Raw genomic sequence first — 14,536 nt, forward strand, 5'->3', positions numbered from 1 at the left:
AAAAAGGTGGCACGGTGGCACAGCGGTTAGCACTGCTGCTTGATAGCGCCAGGGACCCGGGTTCAATTCCAGCCTTGGGTGACTGTCTGAGGAGTTTGCACGTTTTCCCCATTTCTTCGTGGGTTTCCTCCAGGTGCTTCGGTTTCTTCCCACAGTCCAAAGATGTGCAGGTTAGGTGGATAGGCCATTAAAAAAATGTCCCCTTAGTGTCCAAAAGGTTAAGTGGGGTTACTGGGTTATGGGGATAGGTTGGGGAGTAGAGTGCTCTTTCAGAGGGTCGGTGCAGACTCGTTAGGCTGAATGGTCTTCTGCACTGTAGGGATTCTATGATTCCATGATTCAATATGGAGGCTGGGTAAACATGAAAAGGAAGTTTACAAGGAAAATAAATGAGTCAAGGCAGGATCACTCTGAGGAGTAAATTAGAAATCCTGATGCACATATGGTGATAAACGTGCACGGAAAAAATCCAGCCTGTGATGGTTTTACGATGGTGATCTGTTTTCTAATTATGTCTTATGTGTACACAACTAAGGCAGAAGTGTGGAGGGTGATTCATCAATCGAGCATTTCTTGTGTTGCTTGTCAGAAGCACAGTTTGAGAAATCATGGGGTTGCAGTACATCATATTTTTACCATTATTATAAGTGGACAGAAAGTCATGCACTAAAGGTTTGTAATTACCTAACAAGTGCCTCTTTCCTGTGAGTACCATTCTACACTGGAAATGCCCAGTATGGAAATTAATAGGACAGTTTACCACTTAATCATATTTACAGATTTTAACTCAGTAATGTGTGCTAAAACCTCCCGCTTTTCCATAACTAAAACGTTGTTTTTATAATATTTGAAGGAAAATGGCCAAATTGGAATTTACTTTGCTTAATACTGTGCTTATTTAACGATGTACACGAGTCATACATTACCTTGCCATCAACTTTGATTTCACTGTAGTGGATCTGTGCCATTTTCTGGCCAATGTTCTAGGATTCTGCTCCTGTGTTTTCAACAAAAGGAGCATGAATATATCTAATCCACTTTGGAAATCCAAACAGTTTTACACTGCAGAAATTGAGATTCAATTGAGTGAGCAGTTTGAAGGAGCAGTTTGGAAGCAGGCCAAGCTAGCGATGATAAAAAAAACAATTAGCAAGAGTCCATGTTGTGCTGAATCCATCGTGACATGGTAGATATGTGATTGTGAACGTAATACACAGCCTCAGCACTGTATTAGGTCACTGTTAATTAGTTAATTAACTCTAATTCATTCAAAACTATATCCGACGCATTCGATCAGTGGGACAGCATCAGGAAGAAGTATATGGCTTGAGAAATGGCAATCTCTACCAGGTAGAAATCTATCTTTTTCATTCCACATCTCTGAACAGTGTAGGGCACACTATCAAAGCAAGGCAAAATTGGGATTTTCAGGCTCTCTGTAGAAGCTGCAACAAGGAGCTGTAACAACAGCTATCAAGACTCTAAAGCAAAGGTATTGTCACATTTGCAGTTAAAACTAGATAACTGAGTAAATGTGCAAGGATTGTTCAGAATGACAACCATGCAGATGTTACAGTTTGAATCCAATTGAGGGAAAGCATTAATTAAATTAAAATACATCTTGGACTTTTATGGGGGGGGGGAGGGGGGGAGTTTGAAATTGAGGGATGGGATTCCCTATGGGTTCCCCCGCCTGCCCCAACCACATAATGATTTTACACTGGGGTGGGCAAGGTCTCAGCCAAGTGACCAATTAATGACCACTTAAGGACCGTTTTCACACAGCCTAAAGTTTTAGACTGGCGAGAAGATTAAACCTCTGTGGAGAAAGTCTAAAAAAACAACAAAGTTACATCTCAGGCTTTTGGAGATGGGGTGGGATGCACCTTCACCACAAGACCATAAGATATAGGAGCAAAATTAAGCCATTCAGCCCATCGTGTCTGCTCCGCCACTCAATCATGGCTGATATGTTTCTCATCCTCATTCTCCCCATAACCTCTGATCCCCTTATTAATCAAGAACCTTTCTGTCTTTGTCTCAAAGAAACTCTGGCCTCCACAGCCTTCTGCAGCAATGAGTTCCAAAAATTTACCACACCATGGCTGAACAAATTCCTCCTCATCACAGTTTTAAAGGATCGTACCTTCAGTCTGAAGCTGTGCCCTCAAGTTCTAGTCTCTCTCACTAGTGGAAGCATCTTCTCCACTTCTATTCTATCTGGATCTCCCAGTATTCTCTAAGTTTCAATGAGATCCCCCCTCATCCTTCTAAACTCCGAGTACAGACCCAGAGTATTCAACTGCTCCTCATATGTCAAGTCTTTCATTCCCGGGACCATTCTAGTGAACCTCCTCTGGACCTTCTCCAAGGCCAGCACATGCTTCCTTAGATTTGGGGCCCAAAACTGCTCACAATATTCCAAATGGTGTGTGACCAGAGCCTTATACGGCCTCAGCAACACATCCCTGCTCATGTATTCTAGTCGTCTCGACATGAATTCTCACATTGCATTTGTCTTCCTAACTGCCAACTGAACTTGCATGCTAATCTTAAAAGAAACCTGAACTAGGGCTCCTAAGTTCCTTTGTGCTTTAAATTTCTGAAGCCTTTCCCCATTTAAAAAATAGTCTATGCCTCTATTCTTCCTGCCAAAGTGCATAAACTCACACTTTTTACACATTGTATTCCATCTGCCGGAAGCACCATTCTGATTTTCTGAAGTCGGATGCTCCCTTAGGGTCCGGTGGCCTCCGGACCTCTCTCGCTCCCCGACCTCTTCTTCAAGCCCCGGATTGCCCTCTATGTGGCCCCCAGGGCTTCAATATCCTCCCCACCCTGGGACCCTTTGACCTCCTGCATTTTTTCTTCTGTGCACTGCAGCGCTGTCACGACAGTGACTGGAGAGCTTCCAGCCAATCTGATTGACCAGCAGCTCTCTGCAGATGGGACTTCTTCCCAAGTGAGGGGCGAAATTCCTGCCTGCAGCCATTTAATGCCCATTCGATAGCATTAGTTTGCACACAGGGAGAATCCATCAGAAGTATGCAGAATAGGCAGGCAGAGATGTTAATCGGCGTGTTAAGCAAATGTCCATCATCAAAAATGATTCACCATCAGTGCTAGTTCAAAGGATCATCAACTACTAACTGATAATGTCACATCCAGCTGCAGAAAGTCTCCCGAAAATAAGTTTTTGTTAAACAGGCAGCCGGTTGAGATCCAAAACTTGAACAGAGTAGATTTTGCTTTTGGTGAAACTGAAGCCGATTTTTGCAGCCATGGCCAAATACCCTACTTGTGATAATTATCTGCTGGATTTAGCTCATAAAGTTTTATAATATTTGATGTTGTTTGGGAACAAAGGAGTGTCTCGGAGAGATCATAGTTGGTTGGAAACCAAGGGTAACTTATGTAATACTGTGTGTGTATCATCATCAGTGTAATTAAGTGTTGTCGTGCATTATAGTCCTTGTCAAGCGCTTTTAACTTTCAAGTTAATAAATATTCTCTATTTATTGTTCACACAACGACTGTACTATTCCTCCTGGTTCGCATAATTTTCCTCACAACATACCGAATTGCCTTCCCTTGGACTGACACTTTGCCGTAGTGGAGAGGCTAAAACGTTCCGTTGATCCCGCGAGCAATGCCATTGGGAGTCTTAAGTTCCTGGCAGGATCACCCATGACGGTAAGGTCGGAGGGGAGAAACCAATCCTCAAAGGTGGGTCAGGCGGAAGATACTCATATGTTATCAATGGCTGTGATGGCAGAAGAGAGCTGCAGGAGTAGGGAGCTACCCAGTCGTCGGGGTTCCCTCGCCACTGGAACTGAACCTACCCTCTGTCAAGGACCATGTGTCTGCTGATGTGAAATAGCATACCCACGTTAAAGATGTCCTGCACCAGGTGCCTACCTAGAAGTCCTAAACCGTGAGACATCCATAGATGAGGAAGTGATTGAGGAAATCTCCCAACTCCCCATCAAAGATAATCTTAGATTCCCACCAAGTGTGGACAAAGTCTAAGCCACCATTAAACACATGAAGAATGGAAAAGTTGCAGGAGTGGCTGGGATAACAATGAAGACTTTCACACTTGGAGGAGAAGTGAAGTGATCACCCATCATCTCCATCCGCTATTGCTGAAAATCTGGGACAGTGAAGGAATTCTCGCCGACCTCAGGGATGCCGTCATCACCACCATTTTCACAAAAGGAGACAACACAGATGGTAGGAACTACTGAGGAATCTCCCTACTATCCATTGGCAGGAAGATCATCACCTGAATCCTCATTGGCCACCTTCTCCCAGCCTCTGAAGAAATCCAGTGTGGCTTCCGATAAACGATGGAACAGCGGACATGATTTCCATTGCTCGGCAACTTCAAGAGAAATGCCAGGAGCAACATCAACAACTCTTTATGGTCTTCATCAATCTGACCAAGGCTTTTGGCTCAGCCAATCTAGAAGTACCACAGAAGACTCTGTCAAAGGCCGCTTGTCGAAAAGAGATTAATCAACATCCTCCAACTCCTCCACGACAAGGTGATGGTAACAGTCCTCAGTGACGGAAACAGGACAGGAACATCAACGTCAAGACTGGCGTCAAGCATGGATGTGTCATCGACCCCATCCTTATGTCCATCTTCATCGCCACCATCCTTCACCTTGCCAACAGCAAGTTTCCCAATGGAGTGGACATCGCCTACAGGATGGACGGACAACCTTTCAACCTCAACCGATTGAAATCCAAGAAGAAAACAAAACTGACATCGCTCGTGAACTTTAGTGTGTATACAACATTGCCATCTCCACTCTCAGAAGAGAATCTCCAAGCCATGCTCAGCATTTTTGCGGCAGCATACAAAAGAATTGATCTCAGACTCAACCACAAGAAGACTCAAGTCTTTTACCAACCCACTCCAGAGCAAGATCCGGTCTCTCCCTCCATCAAGATCAACGCAGAAACCCTACAAAACGTGGAACATTTCCCACACTTAGGGAGTCACCTCCCCTCCAAGGCTGACATCGAAGTGGAGATCTAACATTGTATCCAATCCACAAGCACCTCCTTCGGGCGCCTAAGGATGAGAGTCTTTGATGACCACTTTAACGACAACATCACCCTCCCCCCCCAACTTCCCAGAGGCCCTTACTTACCTGCCCTGCACACCCCCACCCTTCAAACGCCCCTCCACCCTCCTTTCATGGGCAAGGTCCCCCTTTCCCCCAGCCCTTGGCAGTGCCATCCTGGCACCTGGGCACCCAAACAGAACTCCTGGCAACTTGGCAGTGTCATCCAAGCAGCTTGGCAGTGCCAGGATGGCAGTGCCAAAGTGCCAGATGGGCATGCCAAGGTGCCCACATTCCAGGGGTAGGGCCAGAGGGTCACCCTGAACTCACCTTGACTACCAAGGGGTCTTCGATATCCCAGGAGACCCTCAGAGTTGGTTTATAAGCAATGCTTTGCAGGACTTGGATGAATCCTGTGAGGCATGAAAACTGCCGGGAAGCCAGTGAGAGGGCTCTCCCGGGAGTCACCAGCCACATTGCGCTCGAACGAGAGCACATACTTCCTCAAGAAACTAAGGAAATTCAGCATGTCCATTTTAACTCTTACCAACTTTTACAGATGCACCATAGAAAGCAATTTACCTACCTGGTATGGCAACTGCTCGGCCCAGGACCGCAAGAAGAGAGTCGTGAACACAGCCCAGTCCATCACACGAATCTGCCTCCCATCCATTGACTCCATCTATACCTCCCGCTGTCTGGGGAAAGCGGGCAGCATAATCAAAGACCCCTCCCACCCGGCTTACTCACTCTTCCAACTTCTCTGATTGGGCAGGAGATACAGAAGTCTGAGAACATGCACAAACAGACTCAAAAACAGCTTCTTCCCCGCTGTTACCAGACTCCTAAACGACCCTCTTATGGACTGACCTCATTAACACTACACCCTGTATGCTTCATCTGATGCCGGTGCTTATATAGTTACATTGTGTATCTTGCGTTGCCCTATTATGTATTTTCTTTTATTTCCTTTTCTTTTCAAGTACTTAATGATCTGTGAGCCGCTCGCAGAAAAATACTTTTCATGGTACCTCGGTACACGTGACAATAAACAAATCCAATCCAATCGCGCCTCTCATCTTTCAATTAGGCACTTTACAGCCTTCTGGACTTACCATTGAGTTCAACAACTTTAGACCATGAATTCTGTCCTTAATTTTGATCATTTTTGGTTTTAACTTTTTTTCTAACCCCCTCCCCTCACAGGGCCAGTTTATCACTTGTTCTTATGTTTTGCTTTCAGAGAGCGATGACCCCCATTTTGCTATTAACACATTCTGCTATCTGGCGTTTATGATACTATTAGCTCCTTCCTTAGTCTTTAACACTATAGTTAACACTCCCTTTGTCTTGTGTGCATGCCATTTTTGTCATATATTTCCTGAGCTACACGGGCGGCACGGTGACGCAATGGTTAGCACTGCTGCCTCACAGCGCTGAGGTCCGGGGTTCAATCCTGGCCCCGTGTCACTGCCCATGTGGAGTTTGCACGTTCTCCCAGTGTCTGCGTGGGTTTCACCCCCACAACTCAAAGATGTGCAAAGTAGGTGAAATGGCCACGCTAAATTGCCCCTTAATTGGAAAAAATAAATAATTGGGTACTCTAAATTTATTTTTAAAAATCTTTCCTGAGCTTCCACCTATCCCTGACTTTCTATTTTGTTCCACCTACTCTACCCTGTCTCTTCAACAGTCTAAACCCCACCACACTTCCACCCCGCTTTAGCTCTGAAGAAGGGTGATATGGGCTCCGAACGTTAAATCTGTTTCTCTCGTCACAGATGCTGCCAGACCGGCAGAGTTTATCCAATACTTTTTTGTATTTACAGCAAAGGCTATCCTTTGATGACATGGCTCATGATCCCAATGCATAACTTATGCACACATGGGCGGCATTCATATAACGAAAGACATGCCATCACACAAATATGACTGAGCAGATCATTGCATCTCCCCTTTGAAAAATTAAAGCAGGGCTTTAAGTGGTTAGGCCTGATCTGACTGTGCTACCCTCTTACGTGTTTCGAGGCTCCGCTGACTCAAAAGTATACTTAACACTGGCTGCATGCTACAATCATTTAAATAAACAAGCAACTTGATGTTTGCATGCTGCCTGCAAAAGAAGCAATGGGTATGGGTTAAATCCCCATCTCAAGGTCCATGCTCATTTCCGTGCCCTATCATGGAATAATTTGTGTAATGAGGTAATGCAGCACAAGAGCCTGTACAGGTTCTTTGGAAGAGCAATCCAGTTAGTCTCATTCCCCCAATGTTTTCCTATATCCCTACAGTCCTTTATCCTTCAAATGTTAACCCAATTTCCTTTTGAAAGTCACCACAGAACCCATATCCACCATCCTATCAGGCAGCACATTCCAAATCCTAACGGTTCATTATATAGAAAAGTTTCTTCTCATGTCTTCTCAGGATTTGAACATTTCTAGATTCGGCACCATTTAAGCTGCTTACTAAGAGTAAGTCTCTAATTTTCTGTAGTAGTCCTGGCATTGAATGTGCTGAACCATCTAATTGATTAACAGTTACATAACTGGTTTAACATGTTCTTTGCAATATTGTTGCTGGATTTTGTCAGAGTGGTGGGGCTTCAATGACAGGCCGGAAAGCTCGGGGCTACCTTGCTTCGGCCATTTGGAGGGACCCCGGTCACACTTTGGGCCCACCAGGTAGCTAATTAGCAGCTGTCAGGGCTCTTATCCATAGGAACATCGGAAATAGGAATAGGAGTAGGCGATTTTTCCTCTTGAGCCTGCTCAACCATTCAATTCGATCATTGCTGATCTTCTAGGATCTTGGAGGATTCTTGGAGGGCCGAAGGGCCTGTTCCTGTGCTGTATTGTTCTTTGTTCTACCTCAATATCATTTTACCCTCACTATCCCCATATCTTTTGATGTCTTTACCATCTAGAAATCTATCGATCTTTGTCTTGAACAACCTGAATGACTGATCCTCCACATCCCTCTGGGGTTGAGGATTCCAAATATTTAATACCCTCCGAATCAAGAAATTCCTCTTCATCTCAGTCCTAAATAGCTTTCCCCTTATTCTGAGACCGTGCCCCTGGTTTTAGATGCCCCCAACTACCCACCCCCCAGCCAGGATAAACACCCTCCCTACATCCCTTGTTGAGCCCTGTAAGAATTTTGTGTACTTCAATGAGATCACTTCACATTCTTCTAAACTGTAGTATAACAGGTCCAGTCTCCTCAATCCCTCCTCAAAAGAGAATCCCACCATCCCAGGAATCAGTCTGGTGAACATTTGTTGCTCTTCCTCTATGGCAAGTATATGTATCCTTAGGTAAGGAAATCAAACCTGCACATAATACTCCATGTACAGCCTCACCAAGGCTCTTTACAATTGCAGCAAGACACCTTTATTCCTGTATTTAAGTACTCTTGCAATAAAGGCCAACAAAACATTTGCCTTCCTTGCTGCTTGCTGTGCCTGCACGCTAACTTTTAGTGATTGAAGAACAAGGACACCCAGGATCCTTTGGATATCAATATTTCCCAATCTCTCACAATTTAAGAAATACTCTGCATTTCTGGTTTCCTACTAAAGTGGATAAATACATATTTTTTCATGCTGAATTCCATCTGTCATGTTCATGCCCACTCACTTAGCTTGTCTCAATACCCTTGAAGCCTATTAGCATTCTGCTCACAACTCACATTCCCATCTAGTTTTGTGTCATCAACAACTTGGAAATATTACATTTGGTCCCCACATCATTGAAAGATTGTGCATAGCTATGGCCCAAGCACCTCAACCCCCAGGAACTTCAACCCATCCAAAATCCGCCTCATCCCTTCATCCCCCACCGGAGGCTCCGAGTTATACAGCCTCCGATAGAAGGCCTCAAAAACCCTGTTCACCCCCTCCGGCTCCGATACCATCGTGCCCCTCGTGTCTCTCACCCTTCCAATCTCTCTCACTGCTGCCTGCTTCCTCAACTGATGCGCAAGTATCCTCCTCGTTTTCTCCCCATACTCACAAACCACCTCTCTGGCTCTATGCAATTATCCCCCCGCCTTTTCTGTGGACACCAGTCCAAACTCCGCCTGAAGCCTCTGCCTCCTTTAGCAACGCCTCCTCAGGCGCCACCAAATATCTCTGATCCACCCTCAGAATGTCCTCCACCAACCTCAGTCTCTCAGCCCGCTCTGCTCTCTCCTTTTACACTCGAATCAAGATAAATTCCCCCCTTACCACCACTTTTAGCATCGCCCAGCGTGGAGGCAGAAACCTCCAACATATTGTTCAGCTCCATTTAATTTCGGACGGCCGCCCTCACCCTCACAGACCCCCTTGTCTGCCAATAACCCACATCCAACCTCCACTGCGGTCACTGAGCCTCCCCTTGCACCACCCGCAAATCCACCCAATGCGAATATTATGATTCTACCAACCCAGCGAACAATGCCTTGTTACAAACAAAAAAATTCAATCTGGGAGTACACCTGGTGCACATATGAGAAGTACAAATTGTCCTTTACCCTCGGCCTCTCAAGCCGCCATGGGACGTACCCCCAATAAGATCCATAAACCCCAATAACTCCTTTGCCGTAGCTGAAATCCTCAGGGACCTAGGGCACGACCGATCCAACCCAGGATCCAGAACTGTATTAAAATATCCCCCCTAATCACCCGGTGCGTTGCCCAGGTCTGGAATCTTGACTAAAACCTGACTTAGAAAATCCACATCATCACAATTTGGGTCATATACATTCACTAGTACCACAGGCATCCCCTATAGCTTCCCTTGACCATCACAAACCTACCCCCTGGATCAGTTACAATACTGCTGACCTCAAACGCTACCCTCTTGTTGATCAAACACCCCCCCCCTCCCCCCTCACCAACGCCAGTGGAAAACATGTTTCACCCCGCCGTTCGGGGCAACACAGTAGCACAAGTGGATAGCACTGTGGCTTCACAGCGCCTGGGTCCCAGGTTCGATTCCCTGCTGGGTCACTGTCTGTGCGGAGTCTGCACGTTCTCTTCATGTCTGCGTGGGTTTCCTCCAGGTGCTCCAGTTTCCTCCCACAGTCCAAAGACGTGCAGGTTAGGTGGATTGGCCATGCTAAATTGCCCTTTGTGTCCCAAAGGTTAGGAGGGGTTAATGGGTTACAGGGATAGGGTGGAAATGATTGCTTAAGTGGGTCAGTGCAGACTTGATGGGCAGAGTGGCCTCCTTCTGAACTGTATGTTCTATGTTCCTCAGCCTTGTCTGGTCCCCCAGCTTCAGGTGCATCTCCAGGAGAAACGCAACATCCGTCTGCAAGCTCCTTAAATGTGTGAAAACGCACAAACCTTTGACAGGGCCATTTAAATCCTGAATGTTCCATATAATCAACTGGGTCGGAGGGCCCCCTGTGTACCCCGCCTCACCAATCAGCCATAACCCCTCTTTAGCCAACTCCCCCAGGTCCATGCCTCGCTCCCCCTTGGGAGCTCCTTAAGATGTCTGCCGTCATCTTAACCAACTTCGCCACATCAACTTCACCCATGTCAGCATTCCCCCCTCCCCCATAAACAAAGACAAAGAACACTTAACACCCCCCCCCCCCCACCTGCCCCCACAGGTCGACTTCTCACTTCACTCCTGCTAACTAGCCAACCAGCTAGCATAGTGGTCCCCACTCAAGGCCTCTGCCTACCCCCCTGCCCCCCGGCCACCCTTCACTCGCAATTCCCCCAAAACAATAAAAAGAAGAACACACTCACCCACTCTGCACCTATATTCATTAAATACAACCAATCGCCCATCGTGTACACCCACTTTCTCCACTCTAGCATCTCCAAAGTTCAATGTCCTCACACACCTACCAGTCTATGGTCTTTCATATATTCACTCACCTCCTCTAGGGTATTAAAATAAAAATCTTGATTCTGGTGCGTGACCAAAGACAAGCAGGATACAACACCCCAAACTTTACCCCTTCCTTGTAGAGGGCAGCCTTGATCTGACTATAACCGGCGCACCACTTGGCTATGGGGGGTAGCACGGTAGCATGGTGGTTAGCACAATTGCTTCACAGCTCCAGGGTCCCAGGTTCGATTCCCGGCTTGGTTCACTGTCTGTGCTGAGTCTGCGCGTTCTCCCCGTGTATGTGTGGGTTTCCTCCGGGTGCTCCGGTTTACTCCCACAGTCCAAAGATGTGCGGGTTAGGAGGATTGGCCACGCTAAATTGCCTTTAGTGTCCAAAATTGCCTTTAGCGTTGGGTCGGGTTGCTGGGTTGTGTGGATAGGGTGGAGGTGTGGGATTGGGTAGGGTGCTCTTTCAAAGAGCCGGTGCAGACTCGATGGGCTGAATGGCTTCCTTCTGCACTGTAAATTCTATGATCTATGATCTCTGCACCCAAGCCCTGGTAAATCCTCAGAACGTTTCCTTCCCAGGTGCACTTTTCTGTTTGCTTCACCCACCCCAGAATCTTCTTCTTATCGAGAAAACGATGCAGCCGCACCACCATCGCCCTTGCTGGCTCCCCCGCCTTCAGTCTCCTCCTCACCGCCCTGTACGCTCGATCGCCTTGGGGGGGATGGTCAAAGTCCCCCTCCCCCACTAACCTCTTAAACATGCTCGCCACATACTTTGCGGCCTGCGTATCCTCGATCCGTTCAGGCAGCCCCACGATCCGGAGTTTCTGCCTCTTGGAATGGTTCTCAACATCTTCCACCTGCTCCCTCAACCTCATGGCTCTCCGCCATAAGCACCATTTCTGCCTCCAGCAAGGCCAACCGGCCCTCCTGCTCTCCCACCGACTCCCCCCCCTTCTCGAGTGCCAGACCCTGGACCTCCAGCCTTTGCTCCACTCTCTCAAAAGCCGCCCGAAGTGGCTCCACCACTGTTACCAGGTCTTCTGAGGTCTCCTGCCTCTGCTGCTGGAACATTATGTTCAAAAAGCCCCCAAGTAGACTACCAGGCAGTCAACGACGCTCCAGCACACTCCACCATCTTTTCCTGTGTCGCATCTCAAATAACCTCTTGGCCAGGCACCTGCCTCTTACTCGTTACACTCCTCATCTGGTAAGCCATAGTCCACCGATGGAGCACTTCTATTCCTCAGTTATCATGCACCATACAACAGCAACACTCCTTATATCTGGTGAAAAAGGACCAAGAAGTTCCACCTTGTGTTAGAGCCACGAAATGTGCGACCACTCACTGCCACCGGAAGTCACCTTTATTTACTAAGTGCTCCATTATCACATCCACTACTAACTACTAACGTCAGGCTAACAGGTCTGTAGTTCCTCATTTTCTTTTTATCTTTTAAAGACAGGAGAAGGTCCCCAAGAACTGCTGGTCAATTGGAGGCCCAGCAGCTCTTCAATCTGAGCAGCACCACTGGAGGCAGTGGCCATTGCTGGGACTGCACACCGCTGAGAGACACAGTGATGAACGTGATATTTGGAACAAGGTGAGTGGATGTGGGGGGCGCTGGGGCCAGACAGGTCCCAGCAGGCTGTAATGTTGTCACAGGGGTGGTCATTGCTGCTGATGGTCATCCATGGCCACAGAGTGCCCAATTAGAAACTCCCCCACACCCACTGAGCCCACAGAGAGGTTGCCAGGCAGAAAGTGGCAGAAAGAGGCCATTAATTGACCTCTTAAGTAGTCGAATTAGCCTCGCGCAGTAGGGTTGTCTGCCACATTCCCGCTGGTGACAGAAGGCAAGGCACTCCAGCCTCCTCCCTTCCTTCACCATTTTCTGGACCCTCCACCCCCTCCAAACCCATCCTTAAAGGGCTGGTACAATGTAGCCCTTGGAAATAAATAATTGGGTCTGTACAAAGGATGTATGTTGACAATTTTCTTGGGGTATATTTTCTGTCTCATAGATTCTCTGAGCTGCATGTGGATATACCATTAAAAATATTGACCATGTTAAAAGGATAATTTTTGCTTCAGAGCCTATTTGCTACTGACTTAAGAGTGTTTTCTCTTGCCATTTGAAACAACTTTTACATGAAGCTACCTACTTTGCCAAATACTAACTCTGGATCCAAACAGATGCCATGGTCTTTATTTCCAGAGAAAACTAGACCACGGCACTTCATACAAATGCTGCAAAATTTTAGGTTGTTTGCCAATAGTATATTTTACATTGTTTATTTTCCAACCAATTGCAATTTCTTTTCTTATTTGACTTTAAGTTGATCCACAAGCGTCTCTATTACTATCCTTAATTGTGTTAATTTAGATGCTTTACTTTTAATTATGCACTGTGAACCAGCTGAACAAATTGGGAGCAGCAATTGAGCATAACAAACATAATAATTCCGGGAACAAAGTAATCAATATGGCCTTTGGGAACATGGATTATTTATGTTCAATTATCACTTAGCCATTTATTTTTCAGTAAATCTCCTGCTCTCTTTGACTTTCTTTCCACGCATAAAGCACATATAATTTAACAATTGTGATGTGTTTAATCACTGATTACGCTGTTTAATATAAACAATCTCTTGTATGAATCAAAATATTAAAATTTCAAAATGAATATACCTGTGTTTTACACCACGTTGAACAGTCTGTGTCCAGCTGAACAGGAATAGGAGACATTTCTGTAAATCTGAAGAACAGAATTATGAGTAAAAGATCATAGAATCATAGAATTTACAGTGCAGAAGGAGGCCATTCGGCCCATCGAGTCTGCACCGGCTTCTGGAAAGAGCACACACCCAAGGTCCACACCCCCACCCTATCCCCATAACCCAGCAACCTCACCCAACACTAAGGGCAATTTTGGACACTAAGGGCAATTCACCTAACCTGCACATCTTTGGACTGTGGGAGGAAACCGAAGCACCCGGAGGAAACCCACGCAGACACGGGGAGAACGTGCAGACTCCGCACAGATAGTGACCCAAGCCGGGAATCGAACCTGGGACCCTGGAGCTGTGAAGCAATTGTGCTAACCACAATGCTACCCCGTGCTGCCATTTAATTCAAACAAACATCAGTTCTGAAAATTAAACACATGGGCCAAAACTTCCTGGAGCACTACGACAGCATTCAACTTATAGAGCTGGATTCTCCATTCCAGCCGGAAGTGGGAAGTGGAATTTGCAAAATTCGGGTGATGCAAATGGACCAGCACTTTGGTCACGTGAAATGCAAATGATTTCCGGTCCTGCTGGCATCCGATTTTAAAGGGCTGGGATTCATATTAAAGTGCCTGACAAGCTGGAGCTGCTTATAAGTGTTCCACTCACAACAGACTGTCATTCCAGCTAAGAGGATAGCTGCACGCAGACCTGTCTCCTGATTTCGGGAGTCCACGATTGACTGAATGCTGGATGCCATTGAGGAGAGGAGCAACACCCTCTTCCCCAGGGTGGGGCAGAGACTCAAGTCGGCCCTATTTAACACCGCCTGGGAAATGGTGGCAGAGGCAATCTGTGCAGGCAGCATCGCCAGGAGGACGGGCA

General features: G+C 46.6%; 1 protein-coding gene across 2 annotated transcripts in view; it reads right to left on the reverse strand.

Annotated features, from left to right (window-relative positions):
* Positions 1–14,536, reverse strand: part of LOC140425144 (spermatogenesis-associated protein 7 homolog) — a 378,775-nt gene that overhangs the window by 193,814 nt on the left and 170,425 nt on the right. For both annotated transcript variants that reach the window (XM_072509088.1, XM_072509078.1), the window contains exons 7-8: positions 13,611–13,677; positions 927–997 (exon numbers count right to left, since the gene is read on the reverse strand). In XM_072509088.1, coding sequence (XP_072365189.1) covers positions 927–997; positions 13,611–13,677 — 138 coding nt within the window. The remainder of the gene's footprint in view (positions 1–926; positions 998–13,610; positions 13,678–14,536) is intronic.

This window comes from Scyliorhinus torazame, chromosome 1 (genome assembly GCF_047496885.1).
Source record: "Scyliorhinus torazame isolate Kashiwa2021f chromosome 1, sScyTor2.1, whole genome shotgun sequence".
NCBI classification, from domain to species: domain Eukaryota; kingdom Metazoa; phylum Chordata; class Chondrichthyes; order Carcharhiniformes; family Scyliorhinidae; genus Scyliorhinus; species Scyliorhinus torazame.